At 38.6% G+C, this 21,301-nt stretch overlaps 1 protein-coding gene across 9 annotated transcripts in view; it reads left to right on the top strand.

The window, feature by feature from the left end:
* Positions 1-21,301, top strand: part of PATJ (PATJ crumbs cell polarity complex component) — a 145,984-nt gene that overhangs the window by 48,980 nt on the left and 75,703 nt on the right. For all 9 annotated transcript variants that reach the window (XM_068690720.1, XM_068690726.1, XM_068690728.1 and 6 more), the window contains 10 exons: positions 736-945; positions 1,816-1,929; positions 4,233-4,604; positions 5,746-5,866; positions 7,525-7,681; positions 8,753-8,824; positions 9,694-9,871; positions 10,768-10,878; positions 11,969-12,046; positions 15,020-15,134. In XM_068690720.1, coding sequence (XP_068546821.1) covers positions 736-945; positions 1,816-1,929; positions 4,233-4,604; positions 5,746-5,866; positions 7,525-7,681; positions 8,753-8,824; positions 9,694-9,871; positions 10,768-10,878; positions 11,969-12,046; positions 15,020-15,134 — 1,528 coding nt within the window. The remainder of the gene's footprint in view (positions 1-735; positions 946-1,815; positions 1,930-4,232; positions 4,605-5,745; positions 5,867-7,524; positions 7,682-8,752; positions 8,825-9,693; positions 9,872-10,767; positions 10,879-11,968; positions 12,047-15,019; positions 15,135-21,301) is intronic.

Raw genomic sequence — 21,301 nt, 5'->3', positions numbered from 1 at the left:
AAAAAAATGTGATGAAGTGACTATCTTTTCAACAGTTTGGTCTCTCCAATGTATATGATGTTGTCTACTTCATATTTCTCTGTCTTCATCACTGCAGTGCTTTGTGTCCTCAGTAATGAGCTTAGTTGCTTTTCTGGTGCTGATCCTCTCCTCTTTCTTAAGGAAGCTTCATGAGTGGAGAAAATTTCTGTAAATTGTCCTGCAGATTTCACAAAGCACCAGTACTGCAGTAGTTCAGTGAATGTATAGTGCTGATTCGTGTATGTTGTGGTTTTAATTCTTAAATTTAATAAATTAATATTTTAAATAAAGTTTCTAATCTTGTAGTGATTTTTAAAACCATTTTTGCTGCTATGAAGCTGTCGAATAGCAAGCAGAATGGTTATTTTATGTAACGCTAGCGCATAGCAGGCTGGATGGAGGGCTGTGGAAGAGTGCCAGTGTTGTTTTTCTATTTGCAGGTTGGCCTGGCTGTTTCGCCGTATGTTAGAAGAGGGCAGGCAGGGCATCAGTCAGCTTTAGAATTAAAAATTTCTTAATGGATTAGGCAAGTGACAGAATATCTCCCTACTGCAAACCTTTCTTTTTGCAATCTGCAAGCCATGACTATTAGTGGACAATCCTTTTTAATGTCTTAGCAAATTTCTGTTGAGTAGAATAAGATGAGGAACGTGCTTAACTGCTCTTTATCTATTCAGAATAACCATTGCCTTTCTGGGGATTTTTTTTTTTCAGGATCCCTTAGATCCAACAAGAACAGCCATTGTGATCAGCTCTTTGGTGGCAGGTGGAGTAGCTGAACGTGCTGGTGAGCTTTTACCAGGGGACCGTTTGGTCTTTGTCAATGAGAAATATTTGGACAGCGCAACTTTGGCAGAGGCAGTGGAAGTATTGAAATCTGTACCCCCAGGAAGAGTTTCTCTTGGAATCTGCAAACCTTTGGTGGTAAGGACTGCATTTTTTTTCTGTCTCATTCTGTGACATGTAGATCAGGTTGCTGTATTTTGGGGGAGAAATCCATATGCATGTGGAAAGCTGCTAATTTGCCGTGTGTGCACCTCGGATATGTGTTGAGTAGCTGGCAAATGGGCAGCTCTAAGGCTTAAAGGCCTGATGAGAAAACTGGTATTCTCAAACTCTGATTGAAAGACCATCCAAATGGAATCAGAAGGGCAAACTTGGGTGTGAACTGGCCTTATGTGTAGGTGTAATGTGGTTCAAGCAATTTGACAAATTAATTAAATATGTGCTGAAGTCCATTTCACTCTGAGACACTGCTAAGTCCTTGCTTGAGCTCCAGTCGCATCAAAGAAATTTAATCTGTTTGAAGTCCAGACTGTAAATTCAAGTAGAATTTCCTTTTTTCTGGAATCAGGGCTTTGGAATAGGCAGTAGTTTACTTGTGAACACTGCAGTGTTGTTGATCAAGGGCAAGCAGGTAAAATTAATTAAAGTAAAGCACAATCCAATAGAAAGCGCTTGCAGCTCAAACTGATAGCAGAGGGGGGGAAAATAAGAATGTAGGATGGCTATTAAATAAATTCTTTCCTTTTATTAAAAAAAAAAAAAGTGCTATGTCATTGTTTTTGTCTGTCTTTCCTCTGCATTTTTTTAACAGTACATACACTAATATCTTGAAAAGAACAGCTTTTATTCTGTCTTCTCCAGTGGTGACTTTCCTTTTTATCATTCTGTAACTTTTTTTCACCCTCTTTCCTAATAGCTGTTTTTCCTTCTTCCCTTTTGTTTGAAAAATGTGAGCTTTTAGTTCTTTGTTTCATTTTTCTGACATACTGTTTTGATCACCTTTCTTAGGGAGAAAACAAAGAGGAACAGAACATGCATGATGTCGATACCAGAAGCGTTAAACCCAGCCTTGGATCTCCAGAGCCAACAGATAATTTCTCAATAATACTTGAAGCACCACAGGTATCTGGTTATTCTTTTGGTTCAGCTGAAGTTTATAGGACAGGAAATAATGTTTTAAAGTCAGAAGACAGCGTGCCCTTCAGATAAGATCATAGATTTCAGTATTGGATATGCTTTGGGTTAGTATCCCTATAGATTCTAAGAGCTAACTGTATCCTAACTGTACTGCGAACACCAGGCATATGCATTGTACTTACCAGTGCAGTTCCTGGACTGCCCTATCAAATTTACTCTCTGATTAAAATACCTTGGGATACCTTGGATATGAAAGAGGAATGGTATATTACTGGTAGTCATAAGTAGTTGGTTCCGCTTTGTTGGGAACGTAAGGTACGGGATGGAACATTTTGTATGATTATGAAGCAAAACAAAGAATTAGTCTGCTGTACAAGGCAAGCTGGAAATCTCTCCTTCATAGACTTCCTGTGTGGTCTTGAGTAATTTCTTTAGTCTCTTTTTCAGATTTAATTCTTTTTCTGAGAAATAACTTGATTGCAGGAGGATGAAGCACTAAATACAGCAAGAGAAACTCAGATCCCACAGTCATAGGCAATTGTATTGCAGTACTGACTTGTAGAGAGTGAGAGAGATTTTGTTGTTTGTTTTCAAATGCTCCACAAACGTGAATTAATTTACAATGTTAAATGCATTCTTTCTATGCATTCTTTTTAGACTTCTAGAAATTCTAGGTTTTCATACTGTTAAACCTGTCTACCTCTCTGTGAACACAAACCTATCTTTAATGCTGAAATTATGTATTAGGACCATCAAAAGGAGCACTATTATGGGGTAGGTGTAGATGTACTGTGTAGAAATTATCTTGGACATGTTACTGATATTCATGAGGCAAAATGGCATTTATTGTTTACGAGGTGCATAGGAAGGGTTCCTGGCACAGCAATGAGTCCTGGGCCAGCTCAGATTGTTTCCCTACTTCCCAAATCAAGCTAACGTTATTAAGCATCCTTACATAGAGTATTGCATCTCAGTCCTGTTGATTATAGGCACTGTAATAATCAACTTGTACAAAATACAAACAGGGGTATTTGCTAGTGTTTGGTTTTACTTTATGTATGACAGAATCAGTGGTAGCATGGAGATGTCATCCATTTATCTTGGCCAACCCAACAATGCCATCCATTTATTATCTTATCTGCTCGTGTGAGAGTCAAGAGTGGTGTGCCATGATGTCTTGTGCTCTGACGTTCTAGCATAGTGCCAACGAAGCTGACTCAAAACAAAAATCTTAAACATTTTACACACTCCAACAGTAGACTTTACAATTATGCTAGCAAGATTCCCTGTTCGGTTGGTGGAGCCTGGTACTGCAGTGCAGCAGTGTGTGTGCTGTATCAGGAGATGGCAATACAAATTGCTGTCTCATTTCTGAGCAAAGTCAACTTTTATATTATGTTGGAAGTTGGTGCCTCTTGCAAGACCACAGCGTTCGGAGAACGATGCTGTGGAAGTAAAAGAAAAAGAAGTAATGTTGAAGAGAATCAGAATCTCTTCAGATCGGGTATTTAGTGAGATCAAGGTACACAGGGCAAAAAGGAACACTTAATGCCTATGAATACGGAGTAATTTTTAGACTACTATTGTGTTGCAATTGTGCCAGCTAGCATTACTGTGTTGGTTCCTTTCGCTCTTGTCTGTTTCTTCCTTCCTTTCCTGACTCTCACTTGAATTATGAGCACTTTCTGGCAGTGTCTGAGGCTTTGGTTTTGGTTTTGGTTTTGTTGCACCTTGCTCTATGGTTTGAACTCAGAAAACAGTTCTCTACTGTTTTAAACAGCAAATTACTTATTAGAGTGTCTTTTTTTTTTTCTTCGAGTATATGGTCATCTGTCCTCATCAGCTAACTATCAGGCTCTTCTTGTATTTAACTGCTGCGGTGGTTTTGTAAGAAATATGTGTGCATCCACAGAGCGATGACAATAATTCGAGCCACAAAGACACTTTAGCTGGATTTGTGTGCTTTTTCCTGGAGTTTTTAGTAAAATTTAATAATCCTCATTCCCTAACTTGAGTCTAGATTGGTTGGCTGATTGATATTGCTGCAGCAATATCTGAGCTGTCCAACTTACATTTCGTTATATTTAAAGGAAATTGCAATGCCTACTTTTGCTATTAAAATCATAAGTCAGAGAGTGCATTTTCTTTGAGAAAAAATGCATAAGGTGGAAGATTTTCACTTTAAAAATCAGGATGTAATTTTCATATGGTTCTAACATAAAACAGCTTTAAAAGAGTTAGCAAGAAACGTAATGTAAAAATCTATATTCCTGTAATGTTTTATGCAGGGCTTCAGAGATGAAACACCTTTTAAAGAAGAAGCTGTTGATGAACCGATTTTGGACTTGGGAAGGTCATTCCAGCTTTCTAAAAATGACAATGAGTACGAGAAGGAGTCCTGGGAGATGCGTGAATTTTGGAAACCCAGAACAGAGGACGTGGATGAGGAACGGGAGATGTTGGTGGACGATGTGTATGAAGATCATTTAGACTTCCTAAAATACAATGCATCGCATCAGCAGGAAGCAGGCTCAGGGAAGAACCTCAGTACAGAACAATGGGCTGAGAAACTTGAGACAGCTAAACCACAAGACTTCAGATCTAGTGTTAACTTAAGTCCAGAGCAGTCCCTGGAATACCCATTCAGTAAGGAGCAAATGGTGAGTAGTGCTGTGCGGGGCTCGGTGCTGTGCCCTGACTGCGAGGCCTGTACACCTCAAGGAAAATTCCAGATCTGAACTCTGCAAGGAGCCTGTCTTGTGTTCTAATTACTAGATGAGATCTGGGTACCTCTAGTAGACGCCATCTATCATTTTGTGTACCGTGGAAGCTTCTGTTGTGTTCCTCAGTGTCTGTACATTGTGTCTGTACATGACTGCTTGAATGAGGCACACGCTCTGGTTAGCCTATTTGCAGGCATCCTATTTGGGTCTTCTTTCCCATCTCTGACACCTGGGCTCACTTCTTTTCTGTAAGCTCTGCTAATTTGATGCATTTCAGTAACAGCTGGAGTCAGGTTATGGTTTTAGTAGGCCAGGCTCTTCAGCAGCGATGTCAGTGAAAGGAACTCCATCTTTTCCTCATTAGTTGTAGACCCAATCAGTTCTTTGAGCTAGATAGTAATGGAGTTGAGTGAAAAATGATATGGCAGAAGCAATGGTAAAAAGATACCTTTTATATCTACTTCTGGTAGATAAAGGAGTAGAAGGAGTCAAAGTTTTGGATAAATTGCAAAACTCATAAGACTACTTCAAGTATTCTTGAGGATATCTTTTCCGAGTTGTCGTTCATTCACTCGCTAATGAAAAAAGTGATAACCTCAGTCTTCCGTGCGCCAGCTTCTAAGCTCTATGCTGTTATAGGAAAAAAACTAAAGTGGAAAAGGATTTAATATCACAGCAACAGAGCACTTCTGACTGTCTTCTTATGTGCTATGTACATAAACAGGCTAACTTTGTAGCTTCTACTGGCAGTTTTATACCACAGTGCACAATGTTCGGTCTATACATTTGTCACTAAAAACAACAAACAAACAAGAAGTAAACAACTTCCAGCCTGGATTGCAGGCAGGTAGAAAGAAGCAATTGCTTATATTACAATAGCGTAACATGTTTTTCCTACCTTTCCTTAATATAGTGCCTAGATGAATGGTAGTATTTCGTAGATATCTGAATAAGGAAATATGAATGTAGTTGAGGAAATGTGAACGTTTGCTGTAAAATCAATGCTCACGTTAAATATCTCCATATAAGTTGCTGCTATTGCTTTCTAACTTTAATTACTTTTTTCTCCTCTGTGAAGTACGAAGAAAATGCTAGCGTAAGTTCGCTGTCTTCTGGAACTACAGCACACAGCAGCTATCAAAAAGGCAGATTGGATACTGAAGCTACCCAGTCAGGAACAGAAAAACAGATGGATTTAGGTTCGTAAAAAGTTTTTTTATTTGTTGTAATTTTGTGTTTAGAAATTTAACTTTTATACCAAAGCACAAACTTGTTTTTAGTCTTTCAAATGATAAAATATTCAAATGAAGAGCTCTGCAGGCTCAAGGCAGTCTGGCTTTTAATAGGCTGCAGCTTCGTTTTCTTGCTGCTTCTTCAAATGTTTACCTACAGTTGTCACAAGTAATATTGAAAGTGGCTGCAGCTTTGTCCTGTCTGCAAAGAATCACTTTCCTCTGTCTAGCTACATCCCCAGGAGGACTCCAAGCTTGAGCTATTTTGTTTACGCATGTAATTTCTGTCAGGAATTTGTCTCAGTTACTGTTGACTGCTGATTCTATGGATCTTCACACCTAACAATAATAATAATGATAGATGTGGCAGGCTTCAGAGGTAACTTTGCCACAACCAGCACATGCAAATGAACTCTATGGTACATGATTGCATCTTGGTTTTGTAATCTGTACTCAGGAGCAAAGTTTCCCCTTGTCAGATGGCTGGAGACCTTGTACTCAGCAACAGCTCTGAATATAGTTTGTAGTTCAATGGAGCCTGCTCTTTGGGGGAGATTTTTCTGGAGCAGCTCGTGGGCCTGTTTGCAGTATGAGAAGCTGTAGCAACCTTTTTAGTTTCCCAACAGCCCAACAAACTGTGAGTCTGGTCTATTTTTTTCTGATGGCTTCATGTGCGTTGGAATGGACATGAAAATATGCCTTTCCAGTCTCCATACTGCGTCTCAAATGAGTGAGGTGGACAACCCTACATGTGAGGATTTTCCCCTATCGGGTTTACGTGTGTTCTCCAGACTCTTGCTGGCCAAACTGTTACCTTCTCCAGGCTGCCGCAGAGCAGCAGTGAGGAACTCAGGAAATCTGAGTGGTAATGGATGCACTGAAATGAATTAAGTGATTTTTTGGGGTGAAAATTTCAGCAAGCATTTTCTTCAGATTTATTCTGGATTGCTCCTGTTTCATTACATCATTATGTATGATTTGAGGTACCTCTTCAAGGCCAAATTAATTTTCTTTTCTCCCTCACCCCCCCCAATCAGTGGTTAGGATTTGGTGTGTCAACAGCAAACTAATTTATCAGCCTGCCTGAGAAAGCACTCACTGGGTGAAAGGAGGTACTTTCCTTCCTTTGTCACCTGCATCATATACAGCAGGAGCTGTGTTAACCACAATGGCAGACTAATGACTCTGGCAAGGAGCTCTGGTGGTTTAATTAATGTTGATATTTATGGCACCAAATTGACATCAGTCATCCGTGCTGGAGCAGGGCTTTGCAGTGCTCTCCCTGCATGAAGGATGGGTTCACTATTCCTAATCGTGTTTTTGTAAGAAACATCTGTCACATAAGTTGTACCTAAGCATGTCTCAGTTCCACAAAGATCTGGCATTTCCTGTTATTGCCTTACAGAAGGCACATCAGAAGCCAGCTGCTATAAAAAAGAGTTTAGTGTGGTTAAAACTTCCTTCAAAATAAATGTTCTGTGTTGTGTCCTGTATCACTGAGTCTCGATCATCACGGACCATCCACATTTGGAACATGGTGAGCTAAGGAGTTTATTTCTGAAGGTGACAAGAAGATGTAGAGACAGAGGAAGCAAAAGTTTACATCTACACCTTTACTTCTTCAGGTACGACGCTTTGGGTCGACTCTAAAGTAACTGAGCTTGCCGTTGACCTAGAAGATATTGAAAAGGAAGAACTAAAAGGGGAGGATTTCGTTTTTTCCAGCAACCAGCAATCTGGGAGAGTTACCACAGTAGCTCAGCCTAGAAGAGCATCATACAGGTATGGAGAAACACTTCTGTTTTCAGATGATTTTCACTTAATACTCATAACTTTTTTCCTTCTTTGCTTAATTGACCAATTGTTGAAATCTTTGTGCTGCTATGACATGTACTTTGGTAGGGGCCAGTTCTGTGACTTACAACCTTGCTGAATTCTTACTTCCCGTGTTTCTTCCTGAGTACTGGGCCACCTAACCCACAGAAAGGAGAAGCCAGAACAGATGTGACTTGGAGGAGAGGGATGTAGCTTGCACTAGCAGCATTGGTCTTTACTTCTTAAAGAGTTTCCCTTTAGTTCCTTGCCATATCTCCATCCTCTTGCTTTTTCTTTTCCTCTCTTCTTTAGGGAAGAGCAGTTCAGCTATGACCATCAGGCCTGTGCTGGAAAGGTTTAATCTTGCCAGTGCTGCTGGGAAGCCTTGAGCTGGCACTGGTCACAGACAGTTGCCACACCTTTAAATTGTCCCCTGCTTCCCCCACTAGTTTTGGGTGAGTGGGTCTACAGGACAACACTCAGGTCTACCAAAAATAAGTGCAAGCATGGATTGTTTCAACCTTTCTGCGAGGACATGCAATTTGATACTCCCATTCCTCTGCCATGAAGAGATGAGTCATATGTAGTATAAAAGTTTAATTATACCCTGTTCTGGGGTGCTTAATGGAACGCCCAGGATCTGTTCTCTCAGTTGCATCACACTAAGATTTCTGGTAAGCTAGACTGGCTTTATCATGTTTATATCCTTCTGTAAGTATCACAGCATATTAATCAGAAAGTAAATGTTAACTGCCTAAATAGCCATTCAGAATAAGGTACAGCAGTGGAAATGTGTATATCACAGAACAGCTAATAAATTTGGCCTGCCCATCATGTTTATTTCTGGTGCATTCCTGAAGTACATTTAAACCTAAATACAAAAATTCCTGTCTAGTCTGTTGACTGTGCACATTTGATTTAAACTGGACACTCTGAAAAGGCGTTGCTGTCACACTGCCAGATACAAAATATGCAAGGAATTGTGACCTGGCATAGTTGATACTTTTTTTTTTTTTTATTCCCTCTTCCCCCAATTAGTGAACTGCCTGAGAGAGAAGAAGGAGAAGGAGAAGAAACTCCAAACTTCAGCCACTGGGGACCACCACGGACGTATGTTGATATGTTTACATTATTTTTCCCCATTTACCTTATGTCTTTATTTCTGAGCCTGATTATTTCTCATGTTTTTTTTCTTTCTCTTCCCTCTTCTCTCAGTAACTCAGGGTACTTGTGTACCTTGGGCTTTCATAGATAACAGTGGATTTTTAACAGATGTTCAACAGAATTATACCTTCTATTTATAGAGCTGACTTGGGAAATCTTGGTGGGTTTATATTGTGGATGTTCTGCAAATTCATGTTCATTCAGTACCTACTAGGTGTGAACATGTGCATAATGCTGCTGTTTCCTTTTCCATGGGTTCTCTGCTAAACTTTGAGGCATAATCTGAATTGTCATCCAGCTCTTACCACGTTCTCATTGTATTGTTAACATTTTTAGGTAAATTGACTTTATGGTCCTAAGTACAGTATTAAACAAATTCTGCTTTAGCTGATGAATATGCAAATAATAGAAGCCAGTGTTCAGAAAGTTGCATGAAACTTTGTTTGTTTATTTTATCATTTGTTTAGCATATCACTTGCAGTTTTTGCCATTTCCAGTCAATTTCCTTAAACTGAAGGAGGCTGAGTTTGTTCATTTGAAGACCTGACTGTTTTACCCTGACTTTCTTTAAACTGAAAGCCTATTGGAAGCACAGTGGGCATGGACTGGCAACAGTTTTTTTTCTTTTTGTGGGGTGAAGACTACTTGAGGGTAAAAAGCCACCTCTGCTGAGAGCATTCTTAGGCTTCTGGCTTCATCCCTTTGCTCTATTAAACAGAATTGAAAGACCAAAAGCTTACATTTATTTAACGCTTTGCATTTAGTAGCTTAAGAAACTGTTTCAAGCTGTTAGACTTCTGTGCATATTTTTTCAGTGTTGAGATCTTCAGAGACCCACACGTGTCTCTTGGAATCAGTATTGTTGGTGGACAAACCGTCATAAAGCGCCTGAAGAATGGAGAGGAACTTAAAGGGATCTTTATCAAACAAGTTTTGGAAGACAGCCCAGCAGGAAGAACGAGGGCTTTAAAAACTGGAGATAAAATACTTGAGGTAAATGCAGATAGACCTACCTTTTCAATTTAAGAAATAAAGTTTGTCTCGGCTTTGGGAGAATGGAGGGAAGAACAAAATACTGCCACCATTTATGTGAAGTATTGATGACAATGCATTTTGAAAACCAGAAAAAATCTATATCCCTAGTGTCATCTTTTCTTTTTAAAACATCAAGCTGTGGAGATCTTTTAACATTCTTCTGTATATTTAAGAAAAGATAGCTATCTGATAGGGAAATGAGAAGGGGGAAAAAACCTTCTTATATAAATGAATAATAAGTAATAATTTATGCCCTGACTTGTTGGCCTAAATTACAAATATAGAAGTGCATAATGAAATTTGGGCTGTTATTTTGTCTGATAATTTGGGGTAGTTAACAGTCTGGTTAACCACAGTTTATGGGAAAATCCTGAGTATGGGAAGTGACTTAGGTGTGAATGGCATTATTGCCTTGGGGAGCCCAGATTCAGACGTATTCATCTGGAGAAAAATAAGTGAAAATCAACACAGGCAGAGATGACAGTCGAGAATGCCATTTTTTGTATGTGCTTCAGGGTTGTATGTGATGTTTTGAAAAATTGTTTCAAAACGGATTTAGTTCACAAACAAGTAGAATCTGAAAGAGCTGTACTATACCCAGCATTCTGCGAGAGTCTTACTCATTATGTTTTTGTCTAGAATTACTTTGTGAAACATATGGCCATCTTTATTATGAATAAATTCTAAGCAGTATGCTTTTCCTTGAAGTATCATGGAAAAAACTTTCAAAAATAATTTCTGTTGACTGATTTTGGTACCTTCCTCATATACACTAACCTGTGAATGTTTGTGGTCCCTTGTAAAGGCCCAGTGCAAAAGACAAGCTACCTAATGAAAATAAACAATATTTTTAGGTTTCTGGGATAGACCTACAGAATGCCACACACGAGGAAGCAGTAGAAGCTATCAAGAATGCGGGAAATCCTGTTGTGTTCGTAGTTCAGAGTTTGTCTAACTTACCAAAAGTGAGTTTATTCCTATTTTTTATTCCAAAAATTAATAAATGTGTATTATGCATCTTCTTTCAAACTTGGATAAATTTCTTTTTGCAAGATCTGTCAATTTTTATGTCTATCCCTTCTGTCAGAGTTTCTGCTTATAGACCATATGATTACTTATCTGGCCCGATTCAAAACCATGTTCTTCTGATGTAAGTTGGGTAGAGATAAATTTGTTGACTAGGTGTTAATTCGGTTCTCCCATCTGTGCAATTGATTCTGGCCGTGTGCTTTCATTTGTTTGTATTTCATCATCTAAAAATATAGTCTGTTATCCAAATGAACAAAAGCGTGATGAAAAGTAGCCAGATTCCCTCTAGCAGCTCCATGTAAAATGTATCATCAGAGAAACCTCAAGCAGTTCTTTCAGAGCAAGTTAAATTTCAAGAGATGTCGGTGTCTCCTCATCTTCAAGGCTAAGGCAAGAAACCTCTTAAAGCCTGTCTAAGAAAAGGCACACAATTCTATATGCCTTGAAGTATATACAAAAAAAATAAATACAAGACTTCTATATACTTTTGATATCATATGAGCTATTACTTGGGTATTTTGGTGGAACTTAAACTATGTGCCTGCCACCAGCTGTAATCAAACTACCCTAAATGTTTCCCCTTGTAAGAATAAAGAACAGCAGGGAGGAATATTATGGAGTGGCTAAATGTTTTCTTTTATAATGTGTCTATGTGCATGGACACTGGTCTCTATTTTCTAACTTCCTGGGCAAGCATATTAATCAGCTTTGAATAATTAACGACTGATATTTTAAGAACTGACTCCAAACTGAGGTTTATATCAAGTGTGTGCATTCATATTATTGACTTCAGGGTAATGCTTAATTGAATAGAGAGATGGGGCTAGGTATCAAACAGTGAGCACTAAAAAACCAGAGCATCTTTATAACTTCAGTAAAAGCATGTAACTCAAAACTGCACTGCAATGTACTTCTACCTGGGACAAAATGAAGTGCACTGGATAGAGCTTTATTGGTGTCATTACCTTAGATGTTTGTTTTGCAACTGTAATGCTAATTGTATATAATACATGCATTGTTTTTCAGGTGGTTTCTGCTGTACAGCCCAAGGGAATCAAAGTCAGCAAAGATCAGGATGCAAACAAAGAAAACAAGAGTGAAAAGGTATTTATTTCATTTAATGCTACACCCAAATTTTACGAAATAACAAGCATTGTAACTGTATGATGAGCCCCAGTGAAGACTGAAGTGAAATTTGAAGTGCTTTGTTGAAATATCTTTGATTCAAGTACCGTTTGCCAAATTTCTGCCAAATGCAAGGCAGGTTTCTGATTAATGTTCTGTGGTCTCCCCTGGTGCTGAAACCCTGCACTTATTACAGCTCTTCGTTGGCATTTTTCTGGAAGTACCTGTCTTGCTCCATAGGGAGGCAAATTGATTCTCCTTGTGCAGTGGAAATAGAGAAATAATAACATGTAACAAATAATATCCTTAATGTGAGGCTGCCTGAAATTCAGTAAAATCATGTTATAGGATAATTAAATCAGCTAGGTCTCTTATGTTTCCTATTGCTGTGTAAAACAAGGAAATGACCAAGTGATCTGTAGCTGGCCTGCTAATTCTGAAGCAATTACTGTGCAGGAACTTTTGAAAAACCTCACAGCAAATTTTTTAAAAAGGAAAAAAATATGTTTAATATAAACCACAGTTTTAGTCACTAGAAAAAGGGGAAAGAATATCCAGCCAGGTTGCTCTAGTGGCCTAAGTATTTTCCTCGATGCCTTGTTCCTGGGAACTCTGCTTACGAGTGTAGGTCAGGTACAACTTTGAGGGTATCTGACTGGAGGAGCAGAGACACAGTTAGTGTGGATGATAACTTATGCTTGGTGTGGTTTAAATGTCAGCTATGAATATGGTGAAGTTTTGGTTTGATCCAACTCTGTGTAGTGTTCGCTGTACAACCGAGAAGGCCCTTGGTCTCTGAAAGCATTTTTAGGACTTGATTCAGATCCTGTCAGATATGGATGCTGTGAGGCTCAGTTATTCCAAAAAATCAAGAAAGGTGTTGAAGTTGTGCTTTCACGCTAGTGAATAACGCTTATAATGAAGCAGTTACGGTCCCTTTTTCGTGGTTTTATTGTTTGTATTTCTAATCTGAGAAATGCTCATGCACTTGCCATGCGTTGCCTTTAATCTGTAGGACTCCAGCGTGTCGCTTTCTGCAGCGTTTGGAGGTTAAAGAGGGAACCTAATCTTTTTCAGACCTTTTTCGTCTACTGGTCCTGTAAACTGGTGGGTGGAATATAGAAGACTTTCATTGCCTACATACATAGCTCCTTTTTAGCTTTGAACATTAATTCACAAAGCAGCCACACTGTGCTGCAGTAAGGGCATCTCTGAGTTGGAAAGATTTGCTATTAGCGGATTACTAGTCTGCTTCCCTATGGGAAATCACTGATATTTCCAGTCCTGTCTTCAAAGTGGCACAAAAGAATTGGGTTTGAAAGCGACCATATCGAGCTGAAAAAACTGCCTGTTCCTGTGTGATGAATTATCTTTTCAATACTGAAGGTTTTTCTACTTAAACACTTAAAACAATTGAGCTTCTTATCGACAGATACTGAAGTTATTTTGCTGTTTGGCTGTTTTAAGCTGTGCTTTTGCCTTTGTGCTGGAAGGAGCTGTGCTAATTCAAAATCATGGTGTAACAGGGTGCTCCAGCACAATTTATACACCTGGGTTTTCAGTGGGCAAGACAAGCTTGACTTTCTGAGCCATAGCAAGCTAATGGATAAGCTTGGGTATCTCGTGTAATTTCACACGGATTTTCTACCAAACGTTTAAGGTCTTACAAAGACAAAGGGTCAAATTTTAGACTCTGTGTTGTTACTAAATTGCAGCGATACTGGTTTATCATAGGCAGCTGGAAGCAGGGCTGCAGGTTTTCCATCTTTACCTGCTGGTAACACAGAACAGGAGTCCTCGGAGATTTCTTGGGCCTTCTGGATTTCGTACAGTTCTGCCTCTACTGGGATCAAACAAAAAGCAGGCAGCTTGTTTGGTGTATTGTGTACTTAGGGGAAACAGCTGTCATGTCTCCAAGTGCTCTTACTATACACTTTAACTACCATTGGCTAGAAATCATTTCATTTATTAATGTTATGCTGCCTTCAGTGCAGCATTTTTCTGTAATGCTTTTTTTAAACCAATGGGACGATGCCAGTCTTAGGATCTCAAAAAATGCGCTATGTAGCCGGTATTGCAGCTGGCTACTTACACTATTCTGTGCAAGTTTAGGCTCGGGAGTTTAGAAATCTATATGCAGGTTTAGCTTTCGTCGTACACAATGGAAAATTTGATTGTAGGTTTGGTGTTTGGGTGCTGAGATGTAATTCCTGGCTATAGCAGAAATTCATCACAGCGTTCTGGCTGCCCTAATGGCGTAACGTACTCGGTGTTCCCTTTCTAAAGTGCATCCTGCTATTAGTAGTGGGGTTGCATGGGATACACTTGAATGTAATTTAGTGAAACCGTATAGCAAACTAAGGCACTCTCCTGTTACCCTCAGCTATAAAAACACTTGTTCAGGCGAACAAGCGGCTGTTTTCATTAGATTCTGAGCCTATTCCTTACGCCTGTTATGCGCCGCTATATGCATCATTATCGGAGCTGCCTGTATTTATGTGAGGTAATAGAATTTTATTGTAAGTTATAATTCAAATTATGTTTTAAATTTTAGCCAAAATGGAGGTGAAATATGTCTGAATAGTCTTATAGCTGCATTGAGTTCTTGCTTTGCATTTAAAAGTTTGTTGACTGCAAACGGTACGGGGATATTTTGTTGTCAAGCATCTCTAATGAAAAATGGTATAATTTAATGTTTATTTTTAACCGTTGATTAATGCTCATACTTTCATGTTTATGGTACACAAGTGTTTTGCCAGCAACTGTGCATGCATGGCATTTTCTTTCTTTGGGTTCAGTGTCTCTTCTTGTTCTGATTTCTTGCACAGAAAGGATATCCTGCAGATTTTAGCTTTGTAATTAAGTGCTGTGTATGTACACATGTAGCTAGGGCTTTTTTTCTTGTGCACGGAGGATGCAAAGCATGTAATTATTTTATTTTGAATCCATTAGAGAAAGTATGGGGCTCCACCTCCGATGAAATTGCCGCCTCCTTATAGAGCACGTGAAAGATTGCCCTCAGAAGAAGCTAACGTGGATGAAGAGGAGGAAGAGCCTTCTGCAGAGAGTGAGTAGTGCTGCCATCGTCACGTCAGGTTATGTTTGTGGGACACAGTTGGATTATGTGATAAAAGTATCTGCCATTTTCTGCTTGTGTTATGGAAGTGGTGCTGTATGGCAATAAGCTCTAATCCTCAAACCCGTTCTTACCAAGGGCTACTGATTGTAACTTAGGTGGTCTTCTCTTACCAGCCAGGCTCCTATAGCTCCCTTCTGTAACGAGATGTAATCTGTTTTGTCTCAAAATTTCTAGGTGAGGTCTAGAGGGCTTGCTTTGGCAGTGCTGTCAGCAGTGGAAGTCAAAAATTATGCTTTACCATTGGAATTGGGGTGGCAGTTGAGCAGGCCTAGGTTGAGAACCACAGGTGCATAGCCCTCACCCTAAAAAGTTGCAGTTGATTTCTGGCATTGCTGTTCATATTAAATATTTGCCTTTAAAAAGAAAATTTTGCTGATTTGTTGATTCAGTGCTGTTCAGAGAGAAACTCCAATTTTTGTAGTGTCTTTTATGGGAAAGGTTCTGCAGCTCTTCAGCCTATTTTGTTTATGAAGGGAATTGCAATGATTATCGCTCTGCAATCATTTAGGGACCTAAAAAGTAGGATGTAGTGCAATTTGAGAGCTTCCCACAGCATGACTGAGATTCCAGGATACTGCTTTGTTAATTCCAACGCTGGATAAATGGGATATTATTATCCATAGCTTGTCTTCCAATAAAATATTTAGGGATATTAAAGTTGCAGTTAGGAATCCTAAATTAGTATTTAATGAGTCACTTTGATTTTTTTATTATTTTTTTTTTACACACTATTGTACCAAAACAGCATACATGCTTGCTCTTTTTGTTTGTTTGTCTGTTTTTTCACCTCATCTTGTGCCTTGGAGTGTTATTTCCCCCAGTATGGGCAGGACAAAGCAGAGGGATGCTGTGGTCGCTTTTGACCTTGAAGCAACTGTGGCTCCCATTCAGAGTGGGATTTCTTCTTCCTTGCTGGCAGTGGTGTGCCATTGAAGCAGAGGTGATTAATGAGACTGGTTAGTTTGTCACTCTTAAGGTCTTATTGGTGGGGATGAAAAAGATTTTGAAATGTATTTCTCACGGAAACTGTGATGAGGGCACAGAAGCAGGGTTTTCATCTCAGCGTCCCTTAATTTAAGGGAAAGTTGGTAGTTCTTGAACCAACTGAGGTTTTTCCAGAATGTTTTTACTGAGTTTGCCATCTTATCTGTTTGCTGTATATAAGTTAGTTACCTCAAGAAGGTATTTTTGTATTTTGGGGGGTGATAGTCACAAGGAGCATTTCTCTACAAACTCAGTGAATGTCAGATTGAATGTATCCCGTACTTCTAAACCAACTCTGCTTCTAAAACACCAATTGTAGCAAACTGATTTCAGCTTGTTATTAATTATTTATAATTCCCAGTTAAGGATTAGATTTGATAACTAGCCTCATACCCAGTTATGTAATTAGGATCTTCCTCTGTCAGTGTGCCTGATAGACCTAAGTTAATACTTTGCACAGAAGTAATTTCTTATTAATGGGCTTGATCATTTTTAGCTGTTCTGCAGTTCCTAATGATCTTGCCAGCTGAGACCAACAGCTGAAAAGGTAAAGCTACTGATACTAAATTCATCAATCTTAGCAGATTTGGCAGCAGCAAGCAGATCTGTTCAGATGACTCTCTTTCTCTCTACCTTTTTTACTCACTGAAGTTGAATGTTTTGCTGTAACTGTCTTTGCCACGAATCCTGGAAAACCAAGATATGCATTTACCACTTTATTCTTCCCCATCTAATTCTATTTTTTGAAAATAAAAATCAGACTATGGAGTCTTAAACTGAATTTGTACCTCAACCTTTGAAGCATGTTAGAAACAGCCTAACTGTGCTTAACAATGGTATTAAGCATCTTGGCAGCTGTGGAATGAGTTTTACAGAGTCTGTTTTCTGTGATCACTTGAAGAAGTCCTCTCTCTAAGTTCCAGTACAGTGGTATTTATGTGATTGACTTAATGTTGTTGAATTTTATCTGGATTTTTGAGCACCATTCCCAGAAATCTCAGTCCAGGCCTGTACCTGCCCTTTTAACAATGTCTATTTGTTATTTAACATTTTCATATTGGTCCATTCCTTACCCATTTAATCTACTAGCTCTACTGTTTTTGTACATTTAACTAATTATTTACTGAGCTTCACTGAACAATAGTTGAATTACATTTCTTGTTTTCCGTATTTAGAAGATTCAGGTATCTTAAAAGGCATAAATGTTGTCTCAGGTAAATTCACATCATAGTCCCTCCTTCCTTCATCTACTTTCCGTGGTTCTCAGTCTGTGCCAATAGTGTAGAAGGTTTTAGGAGGCATTTTGAGGTGGGACAGCTGTTAAAGCTATGCACTCTGGTTGTTCTCCTCGTGGATATTTTATTTTTAGCATTCTTATTAATGTAACTTCAGTGTTGTGAACTTACTCATCAATTTCCTTCATACTCTGGAAGTAGTTCACTTGGTATAATTGATGTTTTTTTTCCTTGCTTGTCATTTGTTCCATCCCATCCTCCTATCTTTTGCCTCATGGTCTTCATCATTCCCCATATTGAAAATGAAAACAAATCACTGTGAGTCTTCCTACCATAACAGAGAAAATTTTTTTCCTTTCTGTCCTGTCCATATGGCATCGCAGTCTCCGTGTTTTGTCTGTTTTCTCTTTAAGGTGTCTGAATAACCTTTTGGTATTGATTTAATTTCCCCTGTGGGATCTAAATCCACTTGCCTTTTGGCAGTGCTCCCTTTTACCTCTGCTTTTCCAGCACTGCAACTGTAGCATTCATTGCTGACTTGTAGCCGTTATTTCTTGTAAATGTTCTGCCTTTTCATTTCAGAGGAGGTTTTTGGTCCAAATAGGGTGAATCCTTGCTGGATATAGAACTTCTGCATAGTTCTTGGTTTAGAGAAACCCCATACATCCTCCATGTTTCTGTGATTTAATTGCTGAACCCTGTTAACTTTGCAAAGGAGGTCCAGCATTTTATTTATTTATTTTCAAACGTCTTCTTGTATCCAAGGCCCTTAGCTTCAGACCTGCTTCTCCTTACATTTCAGGTTAATTTGAGCCACCACTACCTCCAAGATCATTACAAGTTCCCAAATAGTGTTTTGCCAGATTTTGAGGGCAAGTTGAAAATGTTATTTCCTCTTGTTCTGTTATTTTTCTTTCTAGTGATGCTGTTGAATCTTTGTCAGCATTCAGCTCCAACTGTGTAGTGTGCTTCTTGTTTACTTTTTCCTTTGACTGTGCTGTATTGAAGTGTTAACTGGAAGCCTTAAGATAGTTTTGTAAAACTTGAAGCACGTCAGCAGGAATGGTAGTTACATTGGTAATAGCTGGAGAAGGAAGACCAAACTTACGGGACTTGTAGAAGAATTTGTGTCATTGCTTTCTTATTTAACTCTTGGTCAGATCAGCTTATTAATTCTTAATTCTGCTGCAAAAAAAGAGCCTTCAAAATGCTTCATCCTATAGACCCAGAAATATTACAATGTAAGTTCAGAGTTTTTTCCTCCCCATATTAGAAAGTCCATAAGGAAGAGTTAATAACTGTTAATAAGAGTTAATAACAGAGGTTATTTTGGAGGACATCACGTTCCAATAAGATTTTTTTAAGGTTTCCGAAAGCTTAAAAACATCACGTTTTGAATAGGATTAAAAAAAAATGAAAACAAGTAAAAGGAGGGAAGAGCACACAAAGAAGCTATTTGTACTGGCAAGCAGCTGTGCTCCAGGCTGTGTCAATAGGCAGGGGTGTGTTTTCCTTCGGTGGCGGATGGCTGGAGGTGTGCGCTAAGGCTCTGCTAATAGACTAATGTGCACCCTGGTGTGGCTTATTGCAGTAATGAGGGGTTAGTTGTAAAAAGAAGTGGAGGAAATGGATGGGCAGAGGAGTTGGTAATGGAATGTTTTGTAAGCTTTTCTTTGGGGCATTCCTAACTGTACAATTTAGATATTTTTTTGTGATAGAGTTGAAGCAATTATAGGTAAAGACCTTAAAAATATATAGGAAACTAAAGACACATCTGCTGAAAGAACTTGGCCCCCTTAATTTCCAGAGATATTTTATTTTTTTGGTAAAACTCCTTGTCTAGTTAAGAGACTGAGATTGATCTGGTTGGTTTCAAATAAGTTTAAAATAATAAAAATAGATAAAAATTTGTGAAAGGTGACTTGGATAATGGACTAGATGCTTCTATGCTCAGACTTCCTGTCTGCAGGGATATTTAACTGTATCTAATAAGGGGGTAATAATGCCCCCCTCCTTCTATTTTGTCTGTAGATAATGCAAAAATCAATGAAGCTGTAAGAAAGCATAATGATTAATCTTCTTAAAACGCTTTTGAGGAATGGTGGCTTCTCTACCAAAAGAAGAGATTTGAAAACTTCTCTAGTGTTTTGACCCTGCATTTCCCATCGTGATAAATCTGTGGCTGCTTAGGGTGGAACGGGTGAGTGCGTGTGGGGGTTGGTTCACACAAACCCACTCTGCCCATTGCCCGCTTGGGGTTGGGTTGGCGTTAGAGAGCACATGGGTATGGCAGCAGAGCACCCTCACCATTCAGACCCAAGGCTTTTAGCAGCTTCCATACGGTCACAGATGTCCATACTCCAGCGTGAGGATGAGGGCTTTCATTAAAAACAACAGGTAAAGTGCAATAGAGCTCAGCTGAGATGTGACAGAGGGTATGGTCAAGTATGTGGGGTGTGAAAATAGGACCTCAGGAAGTCTTTGTGTCCTGTTGGGGGTGAAGATGACAAAGCTATCACTGTCACTTCAGAAAAACACCAGAGTTATTAACAGTAACTAAATAAAAACAAACGTTCATAAATCAATTTAAGTCTTGAGAATCTGACATTATGTAAAGCAGTGCTACAACAGAGGAGAAGCAGTTTTGAATTTCATTTTAATTTTGGGGGGAGGGTGAAGAAAACAACCCCAAACCTGGGATCTTCAGGTGAGGCAGCTTGTGTAGCCAAACACTGCCTCTCCAATAGATGTCACTGCAATCAACAGCAAATAGAGATGATGTTCAAAGAGCAAGATGTAGCCTGGAAAAATGCTTCAAGCATTAAGAAAATAAAATACTGAAAACATGATAATTCAAATTTTTAATTTTCTGAAATCTAGAAACAAAGATATTTAGCACAGTGCATTTCCAAAGATCATGCAAGAGCCAGGATTTGACAAATAGAGCGGTGACATTTTTTTTGCTTCGTGTTAATCTCTGTTTAATATGACTCTGTACTGCTAATCTTCTTTCCCCATACTTATTCTGACCCATAATTAGATAAAATATTGAAGTTTTGTTACCAGCCCTAATGTAGCATCCAGAAAGGTTTTGCATTCCAGGCAGACTTGCAAGCCGTTGTGCCACATGAGGATAGATCACAGCGTTGGTGTCACTGTAGTTAGAGGTTGGGGGTTAGTTTGGGCTTTTGTTATTTGGCTCTTTCTATTTTTTTTTTTAACTCTGTTTGTGAATCACATACACAGTTTTCAGCATCTGATGAAGTATTGCAAAAGGAAATTACATTTTTGATGAATTAATAGTAAAATTGCAGCTGGGACTTCTTGTATTTTTTTATTTTTTTTTACTGTGTGCTTGTACATAATGCACTGAACAGATGGCTTTGTGTGTGCTGTGATACATATTCTAAAGAAAGGACAATGAACTTTAAAAATGAACAAATTAACGGTATTAACAAAATAACTATTAGAGTATTTTGAGTTGTTTAAATGTACCATTTGGCACAGAGAATTAGTAAGGATTTCCCCAAATGAATAAGTATGTTTATAAATTGAGAGAGATTTTTATCTTTTTGTAATTACTAAATGAGGGATTTTGCTTCTCTTCAATATTTTGGTTCAACAGACTCATTGTTGTAAAACTGATACTGCTTATTCAGAGTTGCAGCAAAATGCAAGTTATGATGAAGTTTGAATTTTTCTTGTGCTTCTAATAACAGATTGGTTTTGTTTTCTGACACGTTAAACAACAACAACAACAACAAAAATTCATGAATGCATATCAGTGTTGGGAAACTGCAAGATTTGCAGCGTTGGAAAACAACACATTTAGTGAAGCCATTTGACTGAGAAATTCATTTTTTTTTAACCCCTGTA

This window comes from Anas acuta, chromosome 8, assembly GCF_963932015.1.
Source record: "Anas acuta chromosome 8, bAnaAcu1.1, whole genome shotgun sequence".
NCBI classification, from domain to species: Eukaryota; Metazoa; Chordata; class Aves; order Anseriformes; family Anatidae; genus Anas; species Anas acuta.
This window is presented reverse-complemented; position numbering and strand designations above follow the sequence as displayed.